Here is a 22,020-nt window from a genome sequence, read left to right on the forward strand (position 1 = left end):
TTTAACGATGCAAAAACAAACACACGTTTTGGCATTCACAAATGCAGCAAGGAGCTCTGTAGCATGCTGGATGAGCAGGCTGATCCACACCATCCCTATGTGTCTGGCGAACAAGTGTTAGTGCATTTGTCTCCTCGGAGCCAGCAGCCTGATCAAAGCACTGGGCAGCATCCCAACCACTTTACTTACACAACTACCAGACAGCTCAGAGCTCACCCCCAAATGCAGAACACATTGTCGTATCTGTCTGGTGAATATGTGCTTTAGAAAATAACAACTACCAGAATTAATTGCATCCCTCTCTCCAGTTCCAACATTCAATGTTCACCATTCCCTGAAGCCCAGCAGCACTGGGCTGTGGGGGTCCTTCCCATCAGCTTAGTACTGGGGCTCTCTGCTCTTTCACCAAGAGGAATCAATTGGACGCATGGAACACTCAGCTGCCTTATTTTCTAGGCGTTCAGCTTGTCACTGTTCCAATGTCCTCCTATGATCTGGAGGGAAATGAAGATCTGTGTGCATCAGGCATGCGCAATCTAGACAGTGCCCATCGATTCCATTTGGCAGTGCTTAGCTCCCTGTCAGCAGAGCCTTAAGAGCTGTAGCACACCACTCCACTTTCTGCTTTCCCAGCTTGCCATAAGCTGCAAAGCAGCACACTGTAGGCTTCTTTATTCAGTACACCACCAGTCTTACTATTCCTCTTAATAACTGCCTCACAAAATGAGTTGGCTTCTCAAAAAGAAAGCTACCAACTTATTTGTGAAGATCTGTATCTACTCAAGAAGTAAAGATTAGTATTAAAAGCAGAAAAAAGAAACAGAACCATCAATTTTATGCCTTTTTTTTTTTTTTTTTTTTTTTAAGTAATTTGAAGTAACTCATTTCATACAGAAGCACTTCTGATCTTGGTGGCAGTACAGGTGAGTGCCTGATCCCATGCCCAGTACCATCGATCCCAGTGGCTGGGAGCTCACCTACAACAGACTGGCTACAAGCAATATTCAGCACATTCCAGTGCTGAAGAACTAAATGGGACTTCAATGTTACTTTGCAATAAGCAGTTTCTACCAGCTTAATTTACTGCAAGTTGGGTCTAATTAACATCTGCGGATTAAATTACACCAGCAGTATACTCTATCCTCTTAGACAAGAGTTTTGTGGGAGGAAAATGTCTGCAGAAACATTCTCTTTCCCCCTTTTAAAGTCAACCAATTTCAGCAAGTCGTCTCAGGTTGTTTTCCTATACTCATGACAGAAAATAAATCAGAATAGCTATGGTAGAATAAATCATCCTGGGTTAATTATTTTAGAATTATCACCTGTGTGGACATCACTCTGGATGAACAAGAGCAGCTTTTTCCAATTAAAAAGCAAAGGGCTGTATGGAGGAGCTCTGTTCTGGATCTGAACTGGGACTTTGGGAAGGGAAGACTCAGCACAGTCAGGTCCCTCAGCACGCCAGGAAGTGCTGTGACGCGTTATCGATTGAGGATGACTGGCGATCTGTCCTGAAAGTATGCTGGTAAACAAAATATTGTAATGGTCAATGTTTGTATATAAATAGGCATTACAGTCCAATCAGAAATTCTCCCTTGCAATACAGTTTGGTACTACCCTGAGTCAGTACAAACAGGCAGGCCTACCGGCCCTCCACCAGCGGGGAGCTGGAGGCTGCTCTGGCACCGAGCCACCCAGCAGGCTGAGTCACAGAGGACCTGCTGCTTTCTCCTCCTCCCCATCAAACCTCCATCAGGTCTTCCCTTCTGTGTAAGCATTCCTACATGCCCATTCCACAATCACTGCCCATACAGAATCTATGGTTTTGCCTTTTGGCTTTGCTGAAGATTAGACACGAGAGTTCATTTCAGACGTGTCACACTTCTACAGAAACCACTTCAGGATTTTACAAAGTTTTTCTCTGCTCATTTTTTGTTTGATTCTTTGAGAACAAACTGGGCGGCTGGCTGAGGCAAACAGCAGCACTCCAAACAGGTCTACCTCAGGGAGACACTCTGCTCCTGCTCCCTCCACCCTCGTGTAGAGCTTTAAAAGCGTGACTGCAAAGCACTGTGCTACTTGGTATAGAAGTACATAGGGAAGGTGAGAAGGGAATGGGGACCGTAAGAGCAGAGAGCAGCCCTGGAAGGTCTCTGGGCAGCTCCCGAGGTGCCATTAGTCATCAGTCCCAGTGACTGAGCACTGCGCAGCAGTATAAACTAATTGCTAAAAAATGTGGGCATTTGTCCCACCCTGCTGTAGTTAAAGCAGTGCAAATAATACCACCAGAAAGTTGTATGCCTTGGATTCCCTGCCTGGAGATGTGACAGAGTGCTGGCACAGGGCACACACAGGTGTGCTGCGGGTGCTGCAGGAGGGCCACAGCAGGGGACAGAAACCTGTGCCTCAGGCAGTAGTGTCGGGACAGCAGTCTGCAGTGATAGACACGAGACTTCTTACTAAACAGACCTGTAATTAAAACATCTCATGAGAATAAAGATCAGAGTGGAGAAAAAAGAAAGACAGCCTTTCATGCTGACCATGTCTGCCAGCTTACAGCACCTGGTTAGGCCTGAGCCTGCACCGCAACCCATGGGACCGGCCTGCACCCTCCCAGCCAAGGCTGTGGGGCCATGGTGAGGCACGGAGCTGCTGCCCTGGGCGGAGGCAGCAAGTGAGGCCTCACTGCTCGTCCTCTGAACTCCCACAACATGTTTGGTGTTTATTAAAGCTAGTAACTATGTGCTTGGGGTAGGTAATTACTTTTGAACTCTCCTGAGTCTCCTTGTATTTTCAACTGGATAAAAAGCTATTTACTTCCCACCTCGATATGCTCAGTAGTGGCTCTGAACACCAAATTGAAAGGTTGTTTTAAGGCACTTTTAAAATTCTATTTTCTGTGCCAAAAAGGTAGGCTTTAAGGGAAAAAAGAATACTCACAAGTGGATGCAGACAAGCAGAACAGCCCTTGAGATCTCCGGAAATCAAAACAAAGATTAAAGAAACAGTGGATCTTGGAACTGGAGAGCCTATAAAACAGGATCAAAATTCTTTTGGAAAATATCATACTCGAGTGTTAAAATTGATCCAGTCTCCCATGCAAACAGTCATTATCTCAGATGTCCCTTATGAGAGGTTCTGTACCAGAAGACTTCACTTTTTGTTGCTCTCGGCTCTAATGAATTTTTAAAAACGCTTCGATAAAGGGAACAGATATTTTGTGATTCCACTCTTGTAAGCCTGGAAGAACTACTCACAGAAATGCCAAGATGTAGTTCTAAAAATAATCACAGCAGATACAAATCAGTGAAACTGATCTCCGTCAGCTGATGTCCATTTTAGAGTAGTATTGTAAACAAGAAACACTGATGACCGATTTTTAGCCCCAGCAAAAGAAATAAAAGGCTAGGAGTTCCTTCCTCTTAATATACAACCTTTTCAAAAAGTCACAAGTCCGTGATCTAATGGCAGCCATGTGCTCTGTGGCCCCCATTAAGGGTTCAGTCACATCTGCTGGGGCAAATTACAACTTCTGTTACTTGGAAGAGGACATTTTCTCTTGTGTTTGGAGCAGCTGGGTCACAGGCACCTCTGCAGTGTTACGCTCCATTCTGCACGAAATTCGTTCATGGTTTGCTACTGATGGAGAAACCAAATGCCAGAGAAAAGGAGTTTGTTGGTTTTTCTTCCTTCCTACTTTGCTGTAAACCACAGCTGGTGAATGGACCTTACTAAATTCTCACATTTCCAATGAGCTTATTCCTGCATATGCCAGTGTGGAATACTGTATATCATTTTTCTTTCTGAAACCAAACAGATGGCAAATTGCACTAAGCAGATTTAGAATAAATGCATCTTGATAAAGTTCAGGACCAAGTCCCTTGAGATTCAAAAAATTCTACGAGCAGGAAGATATCTGCACCAAAGGGGTGAGAGATCACTGACAACAAATTATTCTTTAAGTTTATTTTTATCTTTCTTGTTACCACAAACGTACTGGGGTGGAAACACCTCTTATTTTGAGGAGTCAAAACAGTAGAAGACCAACATCTGTACAACCAACCACATGTCACATGGAGCAGAATCAGTATTCCAGATGCTGCTGCAGTTTCTGCTGCATTAGGAACAAACCCAAAATTCACATTAGTTCCAGGAGTCCTGCACTTCATAGAGAGTGTGTCTTCAAGAGGTATGAGACTAAGAACCTGACAAGAAACAGCTACAGAAAAAGCACAACTCTTGATACAAAAACAGAGGTGTTAACCTCAGTTTCTCGTAATTACCTACATTTGGCCCCATGTTTTCCCTCACTTCCCTCTACTTCACTATTTGCACAGTGCAAAAAGTGACTTCCATTAGGCCACAATATGATTTTACACTTGCATTAAACCACATAAATATACTTGTTTTTATGAAACCATGCATAGAATCCCTGTGAGGTATAGGGAAGATGCATATACACATTATGAATTACTGAGAGGTACACTCAACATATTAAACTAAATGCCATTGGCAGTCAATAGTCATATGTCACCTCCCCTGTATATAACATGCAGCACGTGATTCTTCAGAAAATGTCTGAGTCAAGGTACTACCAGCCCTACTGTCAGGAGAGTAGCAGTGAACTGGATCCTGTAGGAACATTATAAAGACAAAGAATACTGCAATATCTATTGTGGGTCTTGAATTATGGGGAAAAAAAAAATACTAGAAATTACTCTGGTAGTGTAGTAAGTCATTTATGACCTATGGCTAAGGCAGTTTTTTTTCTAATGCTTTGCTTCTTATAGGATGTTACAAATTCACAGACTGGTTGAGGTTGTCCAGATTTCCACCTAATACAGACTGCTAGGTGGTTTCTGAGCATTTCCCAGGATGGAGACTCCACAACCACTTATTACACCTTCTGATGCGTCTAGGAAGGTAATAAAGGCTTAGGCCTATATCCCTTTTTATCAGTCTGCTGCAAAATTGCCACACATTTTATAGTACCAACTCTTCGGTTCACTATTCATGGCAAAATGTATGTTTATATCATTGCAGATCTGTGTCTAGGCTGCCTCATGATCTAGATGTAATAGCAGAGGTAAGGGAGAAGATTTCTGTTCATTCACCTCTAGACTGAAGACCAACAGAAGAGGCAAATACTGCTGCACTGAACCATCCCTAGAAACACGGCAGATCACGCACATGTGGACTCAAAGAAGAGAGAACTACAGCCTGCCACCTCCCTCAGTAAGTGCCCAGTATGCACACATGTTCCTGTGCTATGTAAAACACCTGCCTTGGCCTTGCTGCCAATAAGAATACAAAGGAAAAACAATGAAGAACAGGTCCAGCATGATTCCTTATGACACACTGTGCAATTATCCTGCAGGATTTTATAGGCTGACCAAAACTTCAGGAACTACAGCAGCTTTGCGTTTTACTTATTCACAAAGAACTGCTAGTCATCATTGTCAGAAACTGTTTTGAGCAGTGCCTAAATCCAAACACACTCAAAACTGGCTAAGGAAAGCATAAGAACAGATGGATAGCTCAAGGAAGTCTTGCTGTGTATTTTCCTGCAGCTCAATGGTTAGATCATAATTAGGATTTCTGAAAGACATAAAAAATATTTGCTTACAGGTGATTAATCCTTAAGATGCTGAGAAGAACATCCTGGCTATAGGGAAAGAAATGCAATAAGAAAACAAAAATGAAAAGTGGCCCTGAAAAAATACAGTAAGGAAATTCAATCTCTTTGCCCACCTAAGATAACAACTGGAGCAAGGAACCAGCACAGGTAACACCAAGAGGAAATGGCTTTACACCTTACTCATAGCAGTTAAACAATGACGAGTGATGATTACTAAAACATTTGCACTCACATTACCTCTGCCAACCCGGAGCAACACGTGGCTCTCAGCATTCCTGCGCAGCCAGCGCATCCGCATGCTGCAGAGAGGGGAGGAGATGGCAGATCACCAGGAAGGGGCAGGAGGGTGAGCCACCAACCTCAGCAGAGCAACATTTTAGAATACGCCCATGCTGCCTTCTGCTCTTTTTAAAACCCACTGGCTGACAAAGACCTCCCCTTCTTGACCTTGATTTTACAACATTTTTAGAAAGTAAATTTTTGAATGCAAAAAGATAAAGCCTGGTGGTCCAATTCAGGAATGGCTTCCCAAAGCTACAGATTACTCAGTAAGAAAATGAGCAGTGCTAGCTGTATAAACAGGACAACAATGATGGCATTATGGGCAAGGCAGGTCCACGGGAATGAATAACACAATCTGAACAGAAAAATAGGAAGGAACTGAAATATATGCAGGGACTTGCAGGAACCTGATTTTTGAGGTGAAAGAGGACGACGTGGTAAAAATATGGCCAGAATAACATTAATGGATGCTTATTTTAGCAGCTGCAGACTTTTAATCAAGTGCAGACTGCCAATCAGGCCAGAAGTTACAATAATAAGAATAGGAAATGAGGTAACGCTGAACGAAAAGTTAAGTGTAGGGACTGGGAGGAGAGGATAGATTTAGAAACAAGTTTACACAAGCTTTGATCTGAAAATAACTACGTAAAATGATTTTTCCCCCTTCCCTTTATAAACACATTCTGGTTTCCCCAGGATGTTCAAATCACATCTCATTAACTTACAGACAAAATGACTGTTAGCACTTCCCAGAGAGTATTGTTTATTTTTCTCGCACTTGAAGCTGCTAACTGATAAATACAGATCATTACTGCATCTTACATATTCATTAATAAAGAAAAGAGTTGACTGTTCAGATTGGAAGTTAAATTTGACATGTAAAGCAGCTGAGCAAACCCACGTCTGGAGTGTGGGAGAACAAACATCTCTCCATGACCACTCTGCACGAAACTGCTGCACTGAGAGCAGGACTCACCCCTTCTCAAGGGGCTTTTCTCTGCTAAAAGCTAACATGCAAGTCACCACCACACTTAGTCTAACAGGCCCCTGTGTATTTGAGCACAACCGTCGCTTCTTTTTACTTTTCAGTTGTATTTTCTGCAGATACAACACAGAGTGTGACTGTAAGCAATATTTCAAAGTTGATTCAAATAACATTATATAGTAAAATATAAATATTTCACAACAGCAGGATTCATGTTTCCTGTGAACACATTTCTCTGTCATCCCCACATACAATCTCTAGACATACTGTTCCCTTACTTAAGCCTTTCTAATGTAACATACACACAGCTAATATTACACTTGCTAGAGAGCTATGCAAAAGAGTTGGCCCCAGAGATTCCTTTCCCGATCAAACACAGCCTTCTGTTCAGCCCTGACTGCTGCAAAGGCACTCCCACACCTAACCCGTAAGGTTGCTCGAAGCAGCAAACTTAACACGCGAGAAGCAGCAACGTAGGAAGGACAGCCTCTGCAGCACAGGGAATGGACTAGCATGAGGCACGTGCCTTCTGGCATCTGAAAGGAAAGTGCACGCAGTGTGACTACAATGAGATGGCTGCACTGAAGGGAGGAAAGGGCGGGTACCCAGCAGAAAAAGGGAGCAGAGTCCTGGTCCATACCAAACACTGTATTAAGTAGATACTGAAGTCAGCACTCTCCTTTCAGTATTTCCATTAAGAAAACTATGATTCCTGATTTGGAACTCCACCTAGAGTCACATCGCACCGATGGTAGCGCACATATTGCTGGCAGCATCTCCATTACCCAACGTCAAAAGCCTCTCCCAACTACAGTGACAGTAAACTGCCCAGATCTGATGCAGAAGGCAAGAACGCGGTACCCTGTTCTAATTATTTCTCTCTCCAGCTCTCAAGGTGATCACTTAGCCTAATGTTGCAGGTGCCAGGATGCAAAGTACACAGATCTATCAAAATGAAACGTGGAAAGTAAATAAACAACATTCTTTCTTACTGTCCTCTGTCTTCACTGTTGTCCAAAGCACTTCATCTCTGCATTTCCAACATAGCTGTGCTCAAGAGCCACCTGTGCATCACTTGAGTGATGGACATTGATGAAGGCAGTAAGTACACATCCCAGCATAGGAGATCCGGATCTTCCCAGTGGAATATAGCGAGTGTGTTAAACAAATGTGATTAGACATACGTGCTTCCAGCACAACCACAACACAATACAATTTCTCAAGGTCTTCTGCAGATAACAAATCTCAGGCCAACATCCATCTATGCCAAAGGCATAACATCGCCATCCCATATTTCTGCTTTTTTGTTTTGTTTTGTTTTGTTTTCCAAATGCTGGAGTCACAATGCAAGAGGAAGCTAATTGCAGCAACTTGAAAAGAATTATCTTCTATTTGCACCAGAGATCAGTCTTAAAGTCCTAACTGTTTCCTCCTCAGTATTTAATAAATACATCTCACTGTTAACTCAGGCTTGTGACACAGCTGCACCTGGCTACAGGGCTAACCGAGACCAAAGAAAACTACTTATTCATTTCTGAAGGTCACAGACTCCATGGGAAGCTGTTTGCTCGTTTTTTCACCTGAAGTAAAATTTGAATCTGCAGTTTGTTTACTACTTCCTAACAATACATTTTGCACAGTCAGAACTGCAAAACATCATATTTAAAAAGCTGCCGGTTCAACATCTCCCTGATATCAGGCTGCACACACCAGCCTCTTCCTTCATCATTCACTGCATTACACATACCAAACCCCAGAACAAGAAAACCCAGAGCACTCCAAGGAGCAGCACCATGTTTGATCTTCATAGGCTGCAGCACTCACTCAGACAGAAGCATTTTTCACGCTTCCCAGCTTCTGAAGCGAAGAAAAGTTATATAAAAACAACCACAGTAAATTTAACAACAGAGGAAAATGCAGCATTTCCAAGGCTAATGCTACAAAATGAGGTCAAGTTCTTCTGGAGATCTGAACAGAGCAGCCAAATATGATGACTGACGCCGTTCTAAGGATGCCCTGTGCTCCTCTTACCTTTGCCGGCTCACAGAAGTCCCTCTGGCAACACACAGAGGTGCAGCAGCACCACATCAACATCCCCGCGTGCCCCCCCGCTGCCCAGCTGCTGCCTGCCCCGCTCCATGCGCCTGCGGGGCTGGGAGAGCTCTGGGCATCGCCCCGTAGCAGACATCACTGCCTGCCGAGCCCCTGCGCTGCTGCAGCAAACTGTCATGCTCAAGCTGTGAGCCTCTTCTGCCCAAGTATTTGCTTTAGATGCATAGAAGGGCCGGGTCTGCTGGATTTAAAGCTACAGGGCTTTCCATTCCATGTTCTACACACGGCACTATTTTAAAACTGCACATTTGAGCCTATAAATTGGACAGCATAACAGACAGACAAATAAGCAGCAGATCAACAGAATCAGGATGACACATTCCTCAGCACACACAAAGCAGTTCACTTCATAGGAAAATTTAAGCAGAATTAAAAACAGATTCAAAATGCACGGCCGCACACAAATCCAGCTACAAACCACCACAGAAACACTGCTATTTAAAAGTCACTAAATAAAAATTTCAAAAGATTTTTGCGATCCTGTGAGAGGCAGGAAAGCTACTAAGGAAGCAGTTGTCATAAAAGGGATCAAGTACAAAACAGAGACAGCAATAGCGCTGTAACCTCAGCTGTTCTTGGTGCAAGAAGAATCTGCACTGACTCTATGTCAAAGGAAAGGTGCCTTGCTGTGCTGTTCAGAAGCTGTAAAGCGAAGGCGCATCACCTGTCTGTAATCACTTGAGCTCTGACCCTCACCAGCAGTTGTCACTAAGTCCTGCTCCTTCAGACTCACTTTTGAAAAGCCATCCTCTCCTCATGGCTTCTCCCCCCCTTGCTCTTCACTGCTGTCTCATTAACATTTTCTGTTTGTAGCAAATATTACCATTACTTGCCCAAGACAGATGAATGGTCTCAAAGGTAAGCTATGTATATGATCTGAGTTTGACATCTTCAAAACCATTAACTCAGAGTACCTATGCAGCATGCTTTCAGGGTTTCAGGAACCAACAACACCAGAATGCAAATGGGCCTGTAGAAGTTGCTGCGGTTGGGTTTGGTTCTTCTTCCATTCTCTTATCTTGCAGCAATGCACAGGTTATAGACAAGTGTGATCCCATACTGCCTTCTGAAGTCCAGTCCCTTCTGATGTGATCAAATTCTGCACTGAAATGTTAATTCACAGGCTATGAATTAGTATCAGCAGTATAAGCGAGGAGAAAACTTTTGACTGACTCAAAACACAGGCAGTGTAGAAGAAAATATTCTTAAGAGCACAATTCAGTTTTTACTGGGGCCAGAACTAGAGGAAAAACAGCTAAAAAACATGCTCTTGAACTATACTGGTATCTCAGATGACATTTCTGGAAAAGCAAGTATATTTTAAAGGGCACTTAGAGCACAAATGGCAAATAAAAACATCCCATGGAGCAAGAGCAATACAAAGTCTGATCTATGGCAGAAGATAAACCACATTGGTGTGGAGATACCAGAAGTTATTTACACAAAAGCATTTTGTGGAGATTTCTGTCAGGTTAGAGAAAAAGCCATGAAGAGCAAAGGGTGGAGGAAAAGGAAAAAGGAAGCTGGCAAGTAACACAGATGCAGTGAATTCTCTGACCAGGCTGCACAGAGCCACCACACTGTAACACGTGGGACACGCCTCTGATATACATTAGTGTTCTGCAGTAGAGTTTACAATCGTTTTGCCAAAGATGAACTGGCAGCAGCAAGTCAGCACTTGTTGACAAGTCAGTACTGATCAGCACTGCTGCATCAGTAAATGCCTCCTCCTGACCCCATTCTGCAATACATTCCTACCACACATGCTGCCCCAAAGCCATGCCCTGTTCAGCACGACTGCGTGTTGGGCAGAGTCCTTTTTCTAAGGGACTGTTTCATGTTCACACAGTAGATCTCACTCTAGATGAACATCTACACTGAGAAACCTTCAGATTCCTTTTACGTATTAATAATAGAGGTGTGTTAGCTCTGAGGTAGCTTGCTTAAAAGCTTTTGGAGATGAGATGCTCATCTGACCCTTGTAACATGATGAGAGCTCTTTCCAAGACTGAAACAGAGAATTTTAGGGGAAAAAAAATAACATAGATCCACATATCTGGCGAGATGCGAATTTTGCCAAACATCAAACTGCGAAACATCAAGTAAGAGAGCAAGAAAACAGTGGAAAACTTGAAAGCTGATTTGCAATCATACCGTTCCTGTGCTGTCCCATAAGCCAGTGTTCAGACTGAAGAAAACGTGACGTCTGCTCCCCACCAGCCCAGAGTAGCTCTAGTGTGTGAGCATCTCTGAATTTCTGAGGTGCCCATCGCACTGACAGCCTAAGCAGCCTCAGCAGGTTCCTCACAACAAAAATTTAAGAGCCACATCAGTGAGATTGAGAAAATGAGGTCACAAGTAACAGTTGTAGGGAACAGAAAACCTTGAACCAGCAGCAGAGTCTACAGAGGCAGAACACAATTACCAGAAAGAAACTAGGCCAGCACCATAGCGAGACATGCTTAATTTGGCTCCAGGTGCTCAGCAGACACCAGCAGCAGGGAGCTCACGATGGTCTCACTGCAAAGCCACACCGGGTTCCTGGGGCACAGCACCGAGCGCAGCCAGTGCGGCTGCATGCCTGCAGTGCAGGGGCCTGGTGTGCCTTTCTGGGGCTGCACCAACACTGCTGCTGCAGGCCACAGATATCCAGAAACTGTCAGGAGCAGGGGAAAGATAGAACTAGCCTGCTTGCAGCTGAGGTCAAGAATTACAGAACGTGCAGCTGAGTGCCAATGCTGCAGATGCATCATGAGTGGTGCTGAGCAGTATTGCAAGAGATCTTAGGCCTTTATTCTATACACTATATATATATACACATGTATATTTATACACAGTATATATATATATATATGTTGCATTGCATGTATATTGCACACACATATGCGATGCCACAAAATTTGCCTTTGTTATCTAGAGCTCTATATAGACAGTAAAGAGTTAATAGCCAAACACTACCCCTGAATTAACAATCTCAGTGATATGAAAAATGTTGTGTAAGGCTTTCTGGTGAACTATGAGTTCCTGCACTCTGCAATATGCAGATACCTCGGCTTGACCCAGAATAACCCCAGAACTGAAAGCCAATGGCCTGCTGTGTGCTCACTGCCCAAGGCACAAGGGCTAACGTCACCTTGCCACAATTGTTAGAATATATAAATCCGCAAAATCACATGTGATTTTAAAAGCAACAGTAATCTGATGGTATAAGGTTCTGCTTGTATCAGAAGCATTTTAAGACAATGGATTATTTAACCTTTTAATTTCAGTTCCTAGGCTACAAAGTCACTGCACAGAACTGCTGATCCTCTCTTCTGAAAATACCAACTGGGATAAAGTTAGTACTGACTTTCTCTGCCTTCTGTTGATTTACTTCATTCAGACTGTGGTCTGTACAGGACTTGTTTTCCTTCTTACTATCTGCTGCTACTTGTCTCAGTTATAATCACCTTACGATAAACAGTCCATCCCTTCCTCACACACTCTTCCAAAAGGCACTGCAACGTTTCTACATGCACTTATAAAAAAATATAGAAAGGAAGGCAGAGGATAAATACTGCATCGGCAGCACTGGTGTGAAGTGCAAAAGTTCTGGTTGTAATACTGTAAACATTTCAGCACAGCACACCATGCTGAATCTCCAGGAGGAGCCCAGGGAGAGCTGTGCTGATGCCACTGACAACTGAAGTCGTGCCCAACCACAACCTGCAGCCAGTGTTGTTAGCCAGCAGGTGGCTCCAATTACTGGTTTAGAGATTAAATTTGCGTATGAGGGGGCACTTCATCCTTTAGGAAACTGGCAACGCTATGGACATTTTCCAAGGAATACTTATTACCGCTGCATCAGATGAACTTTCCCCACAGTGGTGATGGCAGAACTCACACTGCTGCCAGCCACATTGCTACCAGACCAGATTTGCACATACACGTACAAAGAAGAAATGCAAGATTGCTGTCTGCACACAAACCCAGAGGTAACAGGCAGAGGATTCACAGGCTGTGGTTACCTCACAGACACCTGGGATGCACTCTGCTTTCCCTCATGGTGAGAAGCAAAGTTCTGGCCCGGCAAGCCTGTGTCCTGCAGTGCGAGGGGCCACGCTGCGGGCCTGCAGAGAGGATATGGCTCTGGGTGGGAAGGGCTCAGCTCCTCTCAGACACAGCTCTAAGATCCAATGAGCACACACCACCCCACAAGCCTTGGAACCTTCTGGAGCATGGCCCAAGGACAGCTCAGGTGACCCTGTCGGGTTGGGACCCACCAGGTGGCTGCCAGTGCATCTACCTCAGCTTCACCAACCAACTTGCTGTCTCTCTGCTCATCTGAAAGCAGAGAACCTCCTCATAAGAAGTCCATAACCTACAGATGAGTAACAGCACGATGCATGTTTCTAGAACTGTTGGAAGCCCTGGCTGCCAGCTGACCGTTATGGCTGCCCTGTCCCACTGAGCACAGCAGGCACTGCCCTCACCTCCCGCTGCCCTTGCAGGCTGACGCCGCCAATGGAGGAGCACTGAGCACATGCAGATACTCACCTGCAATCAATTCCAAACTTTGGGGCACTTTCTGTCCATACTGGTGAACGCAAAGGGAAAGTGGGAAGATGCACTCAGCTCTTGAAATACTATTTAAGCAGACCTACCACCTTCAATTGGCTCTCAAGCGGTAACAGATCAGACAGACAGTTGCTGGCATCCACTGTAATTTTTCAGCATAAAATGCTATTTTAGCTCTGATCCAGAGTTTAAAAACACCAACACTGTGAATTGCTCCTCTGCCTCACAGAAAGGGAAGGACAGGTGGGAAGGAGGGACAGAAAGTCAAGGCACAAAGAGCCCCAGGTTCACAACGGGGGTCCTGAATCAGAATTGAAGAGCATCCAGCTCCGCAGGTGCCAGAGCACTGCCCCTCTGCCCAAAGAACGAGCCCAGAGTGCAGAGGAAGGCACCCGAGAACCTGCAGTGCCAGTTAAAGCTCAGCCTGTCAGGCAAGGAACTGAGCCCTCCTCTCCCCGCAAAAGCTTGGCTAATGCTGTGGAGGTCTGGATGCGCATATGATACCTCAGATCCTCTTTCACAGCCCTTAAGTGCTATTTATTTATTTAAAATCCAAAGAATCCTCTTTTCCCAACATGGTACAAAGCAAAATAAAGACTGCCAGCACACTATGTAACACCACTACGGTTCAGCAGAAACCACAGTCAAGGCAAAATGCCCACTCTGCGTAAAGGATAAAGTTTACCAGGAAAGGTGCAACCTAAAAATGGAAAATTTCCAAGCATGCCTCATGTTTCATTTTTCAGTACTGCTGGCACGTATATCATCATAGCGTCTAATGTAATCCTAACTGATACAGAACCCACACACTCCTTTTCTGCTATGCTTTCCCGAATAACAACATGGAAAGGCAGGCAACTGTAGTTCAAATTGCTTTAATTTTCTTTTAGCCACGTTGTAGATTTCAGCTATACTGCAGATCTATGTACTAAAATTATTACTTCTGGTTATCACACTGTTAACAATTTTTGAACATGCAAAAAAATTTCCTTTTCACACCTTCTTCTTAATAAAAGATCAGGAAACCAACCAACCAACCAAGAACATCCTCTCAGTGTTCGCTAAGCACCTTGCTGGTTTAGCTTTAGCATTCAAGGCCTGACTTCCCCCCAAGTGTCAATAAAGAACCCAGCTGACACATTTAGCTGCTGCATGTTAGTTGCAGAATTTGAAAACATGAGTTGTTTTGGTCACTGCAATGGCAAGGCAAGATGTATGTGCCAGAATCTGAAGTCTGTAGATCAACACTGAGGACGATGCATGTTGTTCTCAGCTTGCAATGAACACAGGACACGATGGGTACTACATCTCACCTAACATGGGATAAATTATTAAGTCAAGGTCTACATTCATTAAAATGGCTTGGATACGTTTAATTTGGTAGTTCTCCTCTCAGTTCAAAAGGGAAAGAGCATCACAATTCGTTTCACAATTTCTAGAGGAGCTTCATTTTCCAGAGTCCTTTACAACTATATTTCCTCTGGAAAGCAGCACTCATTTGTGAGTGACTATTTGTTCTTGGTGGTCTTGGTTTAATTCTGAATGCTCTTCTGCCACGACAGCAGACCGAAGTACAAGGGAAAATATGAAGGTGCGGAGATATTTGGAATTTGCAAAGCCTCTACAAAAATCCTAACGACAGAAAGGCCAATGAAATTTAGCACACAAAATCATCAAGTCTGCCATTCAGATCTGCGCAATGCAATGTATAAAGTAAACTCTTGTTGAGTTACACAGTCAGAAGGAACATCACAGCATACTGGGTGTGAGGAAAGCAGATCCCCATAAGCCAACAATAAGATGCAAATACATTGAACAGAAAGCTCCTTTATTCCAGAAGACAAAACCAAGACGTGAAGGCAAACTGTGAACAGGGTCACTGATTGCATGGATTAATTGAAACAAAAGAAAATGTTGTTGCTTTTGCAGGTTTCAGAGCGAGTATTGAATAAAATGTGGACTGCATCTCTGCCCATGCTCTGAGTTCGTAATGTGCAAGAAGCCGCCAGTGTCAGCAACTGGTACACAACAATCCCTATTTATTCCTTTATTTAAAAAACAGAATAATAATTTGAATGATTTCTTTGATTGATCCAGGAGTCACAAGCTCTGATAAACTTTGCTCATGGTAATTCTACCCAGAAGTTTATGAAACTACATCATTCGGGATATGTTCAAGCTCAATTCAATGACAGAAAGTAGGAAATTCTATCCTTTCCCACAGAGTACAAAAGCAATTGGCTATCACAGAAACTAGCATCTGTGTTTGATCATTTTCAGGTTATTTTTGTCTTCTCCATCAGTCTTCCCCAAATTAGCATCCCTCTACTTCCCCCAAATAAACACTGGTCTATAGCTTAGAGCATATATGACCTTAAATCCAAAGTGATACGTTACTGATGGAAAAGAAACTGCTAAATTAAAGGGATCTTCAGAACTGAATTCTTGATAAAACTTGAAGCATTAACTTTTTCATTTCTCTTTAATTTATTTGATTAAAAAGTCTTCCAATGCTATGAGCTGCTCAGCAAGATATTACTGTTTAATCTCTTTTCATTGGTCTGAATCCCATATTGCTCCTACTGCTAGCACTGACTTACAGTGTTGCTTTTTGCATACAGATGCCTAAGAAACATATCATTTATAGGTCTGCCCTTTTAGACAGCAGCCTTCTTCCAGACGCTCTCATCTGTCTCAAGAGCACCCCACCTTCACTCCTAGAGTCAAGTCACAGGGAACATCCCCTGAACCTGCTGAACCACTTCCTCATCGAGAAGCTTCACCCTCAGCTCAGCTGTGCCCATCAGGAAAGTTCAACCTGCGCTCTGCTTCTCCTCAGAACCTCTGCGCTTCTGCTTGGTTATTAAATTCCAGCTTGGAGTGTGAGAATGTATCCTAGGTCTGCCAACCAGCCTCTGGGAAGAAGATGAGAGCTCCCCAGGAACTCCGGCTCCCCATTCCTGAGCCCTATTCCCACTGACCCTTCCCCAGTGAGCGTCCTGTTCTGCCCCCGGTGCTCCAGCTATAGGCTCCAGATGCTCTGGATTAATTTCCACTCTTTTTTTCTCAAGTTTCAGCCTCCCATTGTGAGGACTTACTGATTTATTAGGACATTTCTATTGCTCTGGAACTTTCCCTTTCCCCTGCTGCCCTCTCATTGTTTTAAAATTGTTAGGGTGGTTCTTTTTTGTTTGCTTGTGTTTTTAAGAAAAAGATTTAATCCCCACTTGGGTTGTAGTCTTAAGACTGTCTCACAGGAAAGGAAATCTGTCTAGCAATGATACTGTTCAGGATATGACTGTAGATCCATAAGAAATGAGCTTCTCTTTGCCCTATTTTAACAGCTATCTTCCCTGGATAATGCTAAGCTTCCCATCGGTAACATCCAGCTAGTTTAATAGCCTGGTTAATGTGAGGAAGCTGCAGCACTGTAAATAGCAATGACAAATCATGTTGAACAATAAGGCACTGTTCAGGGCTGATTCTTCTTGGTGGCCTTGGTGAAAGTGGAATGTCAAAACAGTATTGAAAATAAAAGCAGATCCCAATGTTTTGTTTTACAAAAAAGAAAACCCCACAACTCAATGTTGTTTTTGACAACCAAGATGTAATTCTTCCTTGCAGATGACCTACAAAAAGTCTTTTTTTAAACATGCAGCCCTGTGCTATTTTTTTCCATTGACAGTTTATAAAACCACACACATAACATGTCCTTTCTGCTACAGAAATTCTTCCCTTTACCCCACATTTCCTTACATTGGAGCAATACAAATAACAGAAATTCTGGTCATTCCCCGTCTTGTTGGAGCAGTACTGAAAATCCAGACAGGTGAAGCTAAACCGATGACACAATAAAGCTGAATGTTTAAAATCATAATTATTAGTTATCAACCCCCCTCCCCCCCCCCCCCCCCCCCCCAAATAAATACATAAACAAAAAGCTGAAAGTAGAGAGACTAAAAATAATGTCTCCTTTTCAGTAGTTCAGTTGTCACCTAACTTTCGTACCAGTTCTCCGGGCACCTCATCCTGGCTTTGGTAATGCCTAATATGAAACTAAAATCTCCTTTCCTGTAAGTTCCCAAAAGCAGAAATGATACAAACCGAGCTCCTTCCACTTTCAGCTCACTGAAAAATGGTTGGAAGCAGCTCTACATTCAGGGCTACCAACACAACAGAACTGAAAAAAAGTATTCCACAACAGAAAGAAAATAACTGAAATCCTTTTAGTATTTTCACTTCTCCTTGTGCCAACAATGCAGCTCTGTCCTCCGGGAGCGACGCGCGCCCAACACGGATGTCATTCTCCCATGGCCATCCCCGCGAGCTGCCCGGCCCCGCGCCCACACTGCAGCCAGCCCTGCCCGGCCCTGGCACCAACACAGCCCTCATTGGGCAGAGTAAGCAGAAAAGAGAAAATGAGCCAAGTGCAGCAGCACAGCATGGACGGGCAGGCAAAAATCACTGCTAACGCTCGCCGCAACTGGGGGATTTATGAAGTTTTGTAGTCTGAGAGAAGGAAAGCACTATGGGATTTGCCACCATTTTCCTAATGAAGAACCGATTTGAAATGCATGATTTTGAAGTCAACCAGAATCTCTCCTGTGAAACCAGGATACATGGGTAGACTTTCCAAAAAAAATGCATTTCTGTTTTGAAGAATAGGGCATTTCACGGAACTGAATATTCTGATAAAACACAACCATTACATGTGAAGGAGATTTTAAGCAATGTTAAAAGCTGACCTTTGCCAAGTGTTCCCTCTGCCACTCACACCGCCCACCAAACGCACCGAGCAGCCGACTGTGTGCTGTGCTGTGCTCTGCATGCTGCGACGCAGCCCAACCGCACAGCTCCCTGCAGGACATCACCAGAACCAGGCAAGCTCCGGCCACAGCCTCACACAAAACCATTCAAACTGCAGCTTCCTGGGGAATCTCTCTCCCAACATGAAATCTTTACCCATACAGTAAGAACAAATATTTAACAGTACGTTAGCAGTGCAAACTGCAGTTTTCCTAAGCTTAGTATCGAACCTATGCTAGGAAACAAACATTGCTAACTACAGAACAACAGCAGAGGAAAAAATTTAAAAAAATTAAAGGGACAGAAGACCTTTAATTTTATTCCTTTGCTGTTACAATCGGCAGCAGCTAGCAAACTGAACTTCAGAAAGCAAACTCTAGCAGCAGCAACTAACAAAGCACCAATCCCAGCCTCCCACCCACGACCCTGGTCTCTACCCAGCAACCCAGCAATATTCACAGCAGTATCACCGACACCCGAGGGAGGAGGAGGCCGCAGGACGTACTCGTTCCAAGGCAGGCGGTGAGCCCTCCATGCTGAGCACAAGGCAGGGGAGCATGCAGTGCCAGCCCAGCACCGAGCATGCTGCGTGCCCGGCTACGTGAGAGATATGGCCCCAGCCCCACCAGGCTCTGAGCCCTGCCCTGACAAAGCAGGATCTTGTAACATGAAGCAGCACTACCCTGAGTGCGCTGGCAGAAGCTTGAATGCACGTTTGAGAAAGCAACAGTAACTGCAGGCAAGAGAGGCATGAATGCGCCGCAGAAGAGTTACTGAGCCTGCTAAAAATACCTCAGTACTGACCCCGTCAGGAACGCCTCCGAAGTGACTTGTTCTGTGGAAAATAGCAGAACCCAAAGGGAAAATACATCTACTGACAATGGTCCTGGAAGCTTACTTTAAAAAAAACATGAACAGAAAACTGCCTCATATTTTCTCCAAACAGGAGGACTGTTGGGTTGGATGAATTTGGACCTTTTCTCAAACTCCAGGCAAACTGCAATCTAAAAATCTGCAACTTGCGTCACAAAGTTGTTCAGACCACTGTTACAAGGTAAGGAGCTTAACTGCAAACCCACCCAAAACCTACACGCCCGATGGCAGTGAAGCCTCCTGAGTTCCCTGCTCCCACGTGAGGCCAGTGAAACACCTATCACCTCACTGATGTGATCTGCAGTGTCCCTATTACATTAGGGTGGCCACAGAATAGGAGAAGGAACTGAGAGCTGGCAAGCTGCCTCAAACACAGGGCACACAGCTGCCCCAGCCCCGCAGTGCAAAAGCAAAGCGCTCCAGGGAGCACACAGGAACCCTTCCCTCCCGTCCTCCGCAGCCACGCGCTGTCCCAGGGCAAGACAGAAGCCACGGAACTCTGACAGCACAGATGAGCCCCTGGGAGAAAACTGGTCAAGATGAGGCTTTTATTTTATGTCTGGCAGAAGCACGGTATGCTTGCCCTGTATGCCTTGGGAAGCTGTTGGGCAGCAATACAACACGTCCTTCTGGGGAAGGAGAAGTGAGAGAAGTTCCTCCTTACCCCACTGCTCTGCAGTACGGCAGCAATGCTCAGAGTCACCTTAAGAAGAAAGCTGCTTTTAAGAAATGTTGACTTATTCATCAGGCTTGTCTTCACATGGGTTACATCCTGTTGTCTGCTAATCACTTCGGTTTTCCGTACATCGTTCATTCATATAAGCAGAGGTGGATATTAAAGCTAAAGAGATAATCATTCTGTATATTCCCCTTGCCATTTTTCAGGTCATAAACACGGATAACCTAAATTATGATAGTCTCTGGACTTATAGTTATTTCCCTAGCAGTAGCCAGAGAAGTTTATGACGCCCTTATTTTAGTGGGAAGTCTGCTGTATTACCAACTGTCCTGAGAACAGCCCATCAGGATTTAGATGCAGACCCAACTGCCAGCTATTCCCACCGATCCAACTTCTGCCTTTGCTGAGCAGCTTGGCTAAATGACAGCATGAACAAAGGTCCTTGTTTTAGGAGAGGAAAATGTAAAAAGGTGCATCCAAAAAACTGCAAAACCCCACAACTGAGAACTAAACAAGAACAAACAAAATAACAAACAAACCAAACCACTCAACACCACCCAGAAAGTCCCAAACAAACGACCAAAAGCCCTGAGTGGGTGCTAAAGCAAAATTTGCCACTACAGGAATTATTTCATTTTCCTCACAATTGTTTCCAGAGTTGCTCACTTGGTTTTTTGGTAGAATGTCCCCAGTTAATCCAGTGGCTAAAGCAGAGCATTTTGCACTGACCCAGCTTAATCTGACTGACATTTAGGAGTTACAAGAGGACAGCTGAAATCAAACAGCAAATTCCACCACCGGCACTATCTCCCTTTTCCAGCTGTGTAAATTCAGGCATCCATTTATGACAGGGAGACATGAAGGAACACACAGCAGTGTGCAACAAAGACCACTGCACAGCCCCGAGTCCTGCCCTCTCTCTTCTTCAGAAACCTGGCCTCCAAGGGGATGATATGACTTTCTTGAAAGTACTGAGTTGTTCTTTGCTTCTTCAGCAGAGTTTCTCTGCGCATTTTTAATGAAACCATCACTGATTAGCTGAAGACAGTTCATCTTTGCTGTAAGACAACAAGGTGCGTGCATACACAGAAGATCACACAAACCTCACCCAGAAGACAGTCAAAAGCCGTGCATGAAATACCCTCTCAGAAGCAGCTCTGCTCAATAACTGCAGAAGAGCACCTCCTGTTATAAACACAAGCAAGTTCTGCACCTGCAGAAAGAATTTTGGTTAAAATATCTCCTGAGCTTGAATAATTAAGAGGTGCTTCTCCATGGCATAAAAGGGACCTAATGCAGTGTAATGTCCTTTCTATACAATGTGACATAAAAACCGTTCCCAAATTTTGTAGCAATGAAATCAATGAAGTTTACAGAGCAGCGCAGCAAGACTCCAGTTGAAATGCTACCAAGGCTGCCAAGGGATCATCACCATTCACTATTACACATGAGCTACTTAATCACTCACGTAACTACCCCCTGAGACAGAGCAGTGGTTTCATCTAGAAATCGGGTTTACTCTGAAGGAAGCAAAAGAAATTCTAGAGAGGCAATCCTCAGTAACCTGAAACATGACCAAACGACAGCAAGGAGATGGTACACAATGAAAGCAAAGCACACCCACGGGTAAGAGCTCCATGCAAAAGGCATCGTCTGCAGTCACACAGACCCTGCACACTGTGCACAGTGCTTCTCTTTTAGAGAATCAAGATGAGTTTTTCTTTTCAAATCTTCCTAGCTTTTAATCATTATTGAGGCAAACTGCAGAAAAACTGCCTTCTTTTGCATATTAACCAAAACATACATGAAATACTGAGTGGCTGTTCTCTTTCATTGCAGATTTCTACAAGGAGCACTACAAACAGCCACGCACTGCTGCACTGTAAACATCTGCTCCTACTCCTCTCCCATCTCAGTCATGTTTTTCAGTATATGAGGGCATGAAGGGCTCTGCATCTTCCTTAAAACCCATTCATAACCAGAATTCTCTTCCTCAAATTCTCTCAGTTCAGTAGGATCTGTGAGCCACAGCATTAAATCAACTGCAATTTTCAAACAAAATTTAAGTCCTGAAATGAGAGCAAGTAT

At 44.0% G+C, this 22,020-nt stretch overlaps 1 protein-coding gene across 13 annotated transcripts in view; it reads right to left on the bottom strand.

Annotated features, from left to right (window-relative positions):
- TMCC1 (transmembrane and coiled-coil domain family 1) overlaps window positions 1–22,020 on the bottom strand; it is a 111,808-nt gene that overhangs the window by 14,129 nt on the left and 75,659 nt on the right. The window contains exons 1-2 of one of the 13 annotated variants that reach the window (XM_046900223.1): window positions 2,941–8,965; window positions 1,323–1,522 (exon numbers count right to left, since the gene is read on the bottom strand). The exons of 9 other annotated variants lie outside the window; for them this stretch is intronic. In XM_046900223.1, coding sequence (XP_046756179.1) covers window positions 1,323–1,334 — 12 coding nt within the window. In that variant the 5' untranslated portion in view covers window positions 1,335–1,522; window positions 2,941–8,965. Of the gene's footprint in view, window positions 1–1,322; window positions 9,147–22,020 lie in introns of those variants that run through there. 3 more of the 13 variants (XM_046900222.1, XM_015293157.4, XM_015293162.4) reach the window with 3 other exon arrangements.

The sequence above is a fragment of the Gallus gallus genome, chromosome 12 (assembly GCF_016699485.2).
Source record: "Gallus gallus isolate bGalGal1 chromosome 12, bGalGal1.mat.broiler.GRCg7b, whole genome shotgun sequence".
Classification (NCBI taxonomy): Eukaryota; Metazoa; Chordata; class Aves; order Galliformes; family Phasianidae; genus Gallus; species Gallus gallus.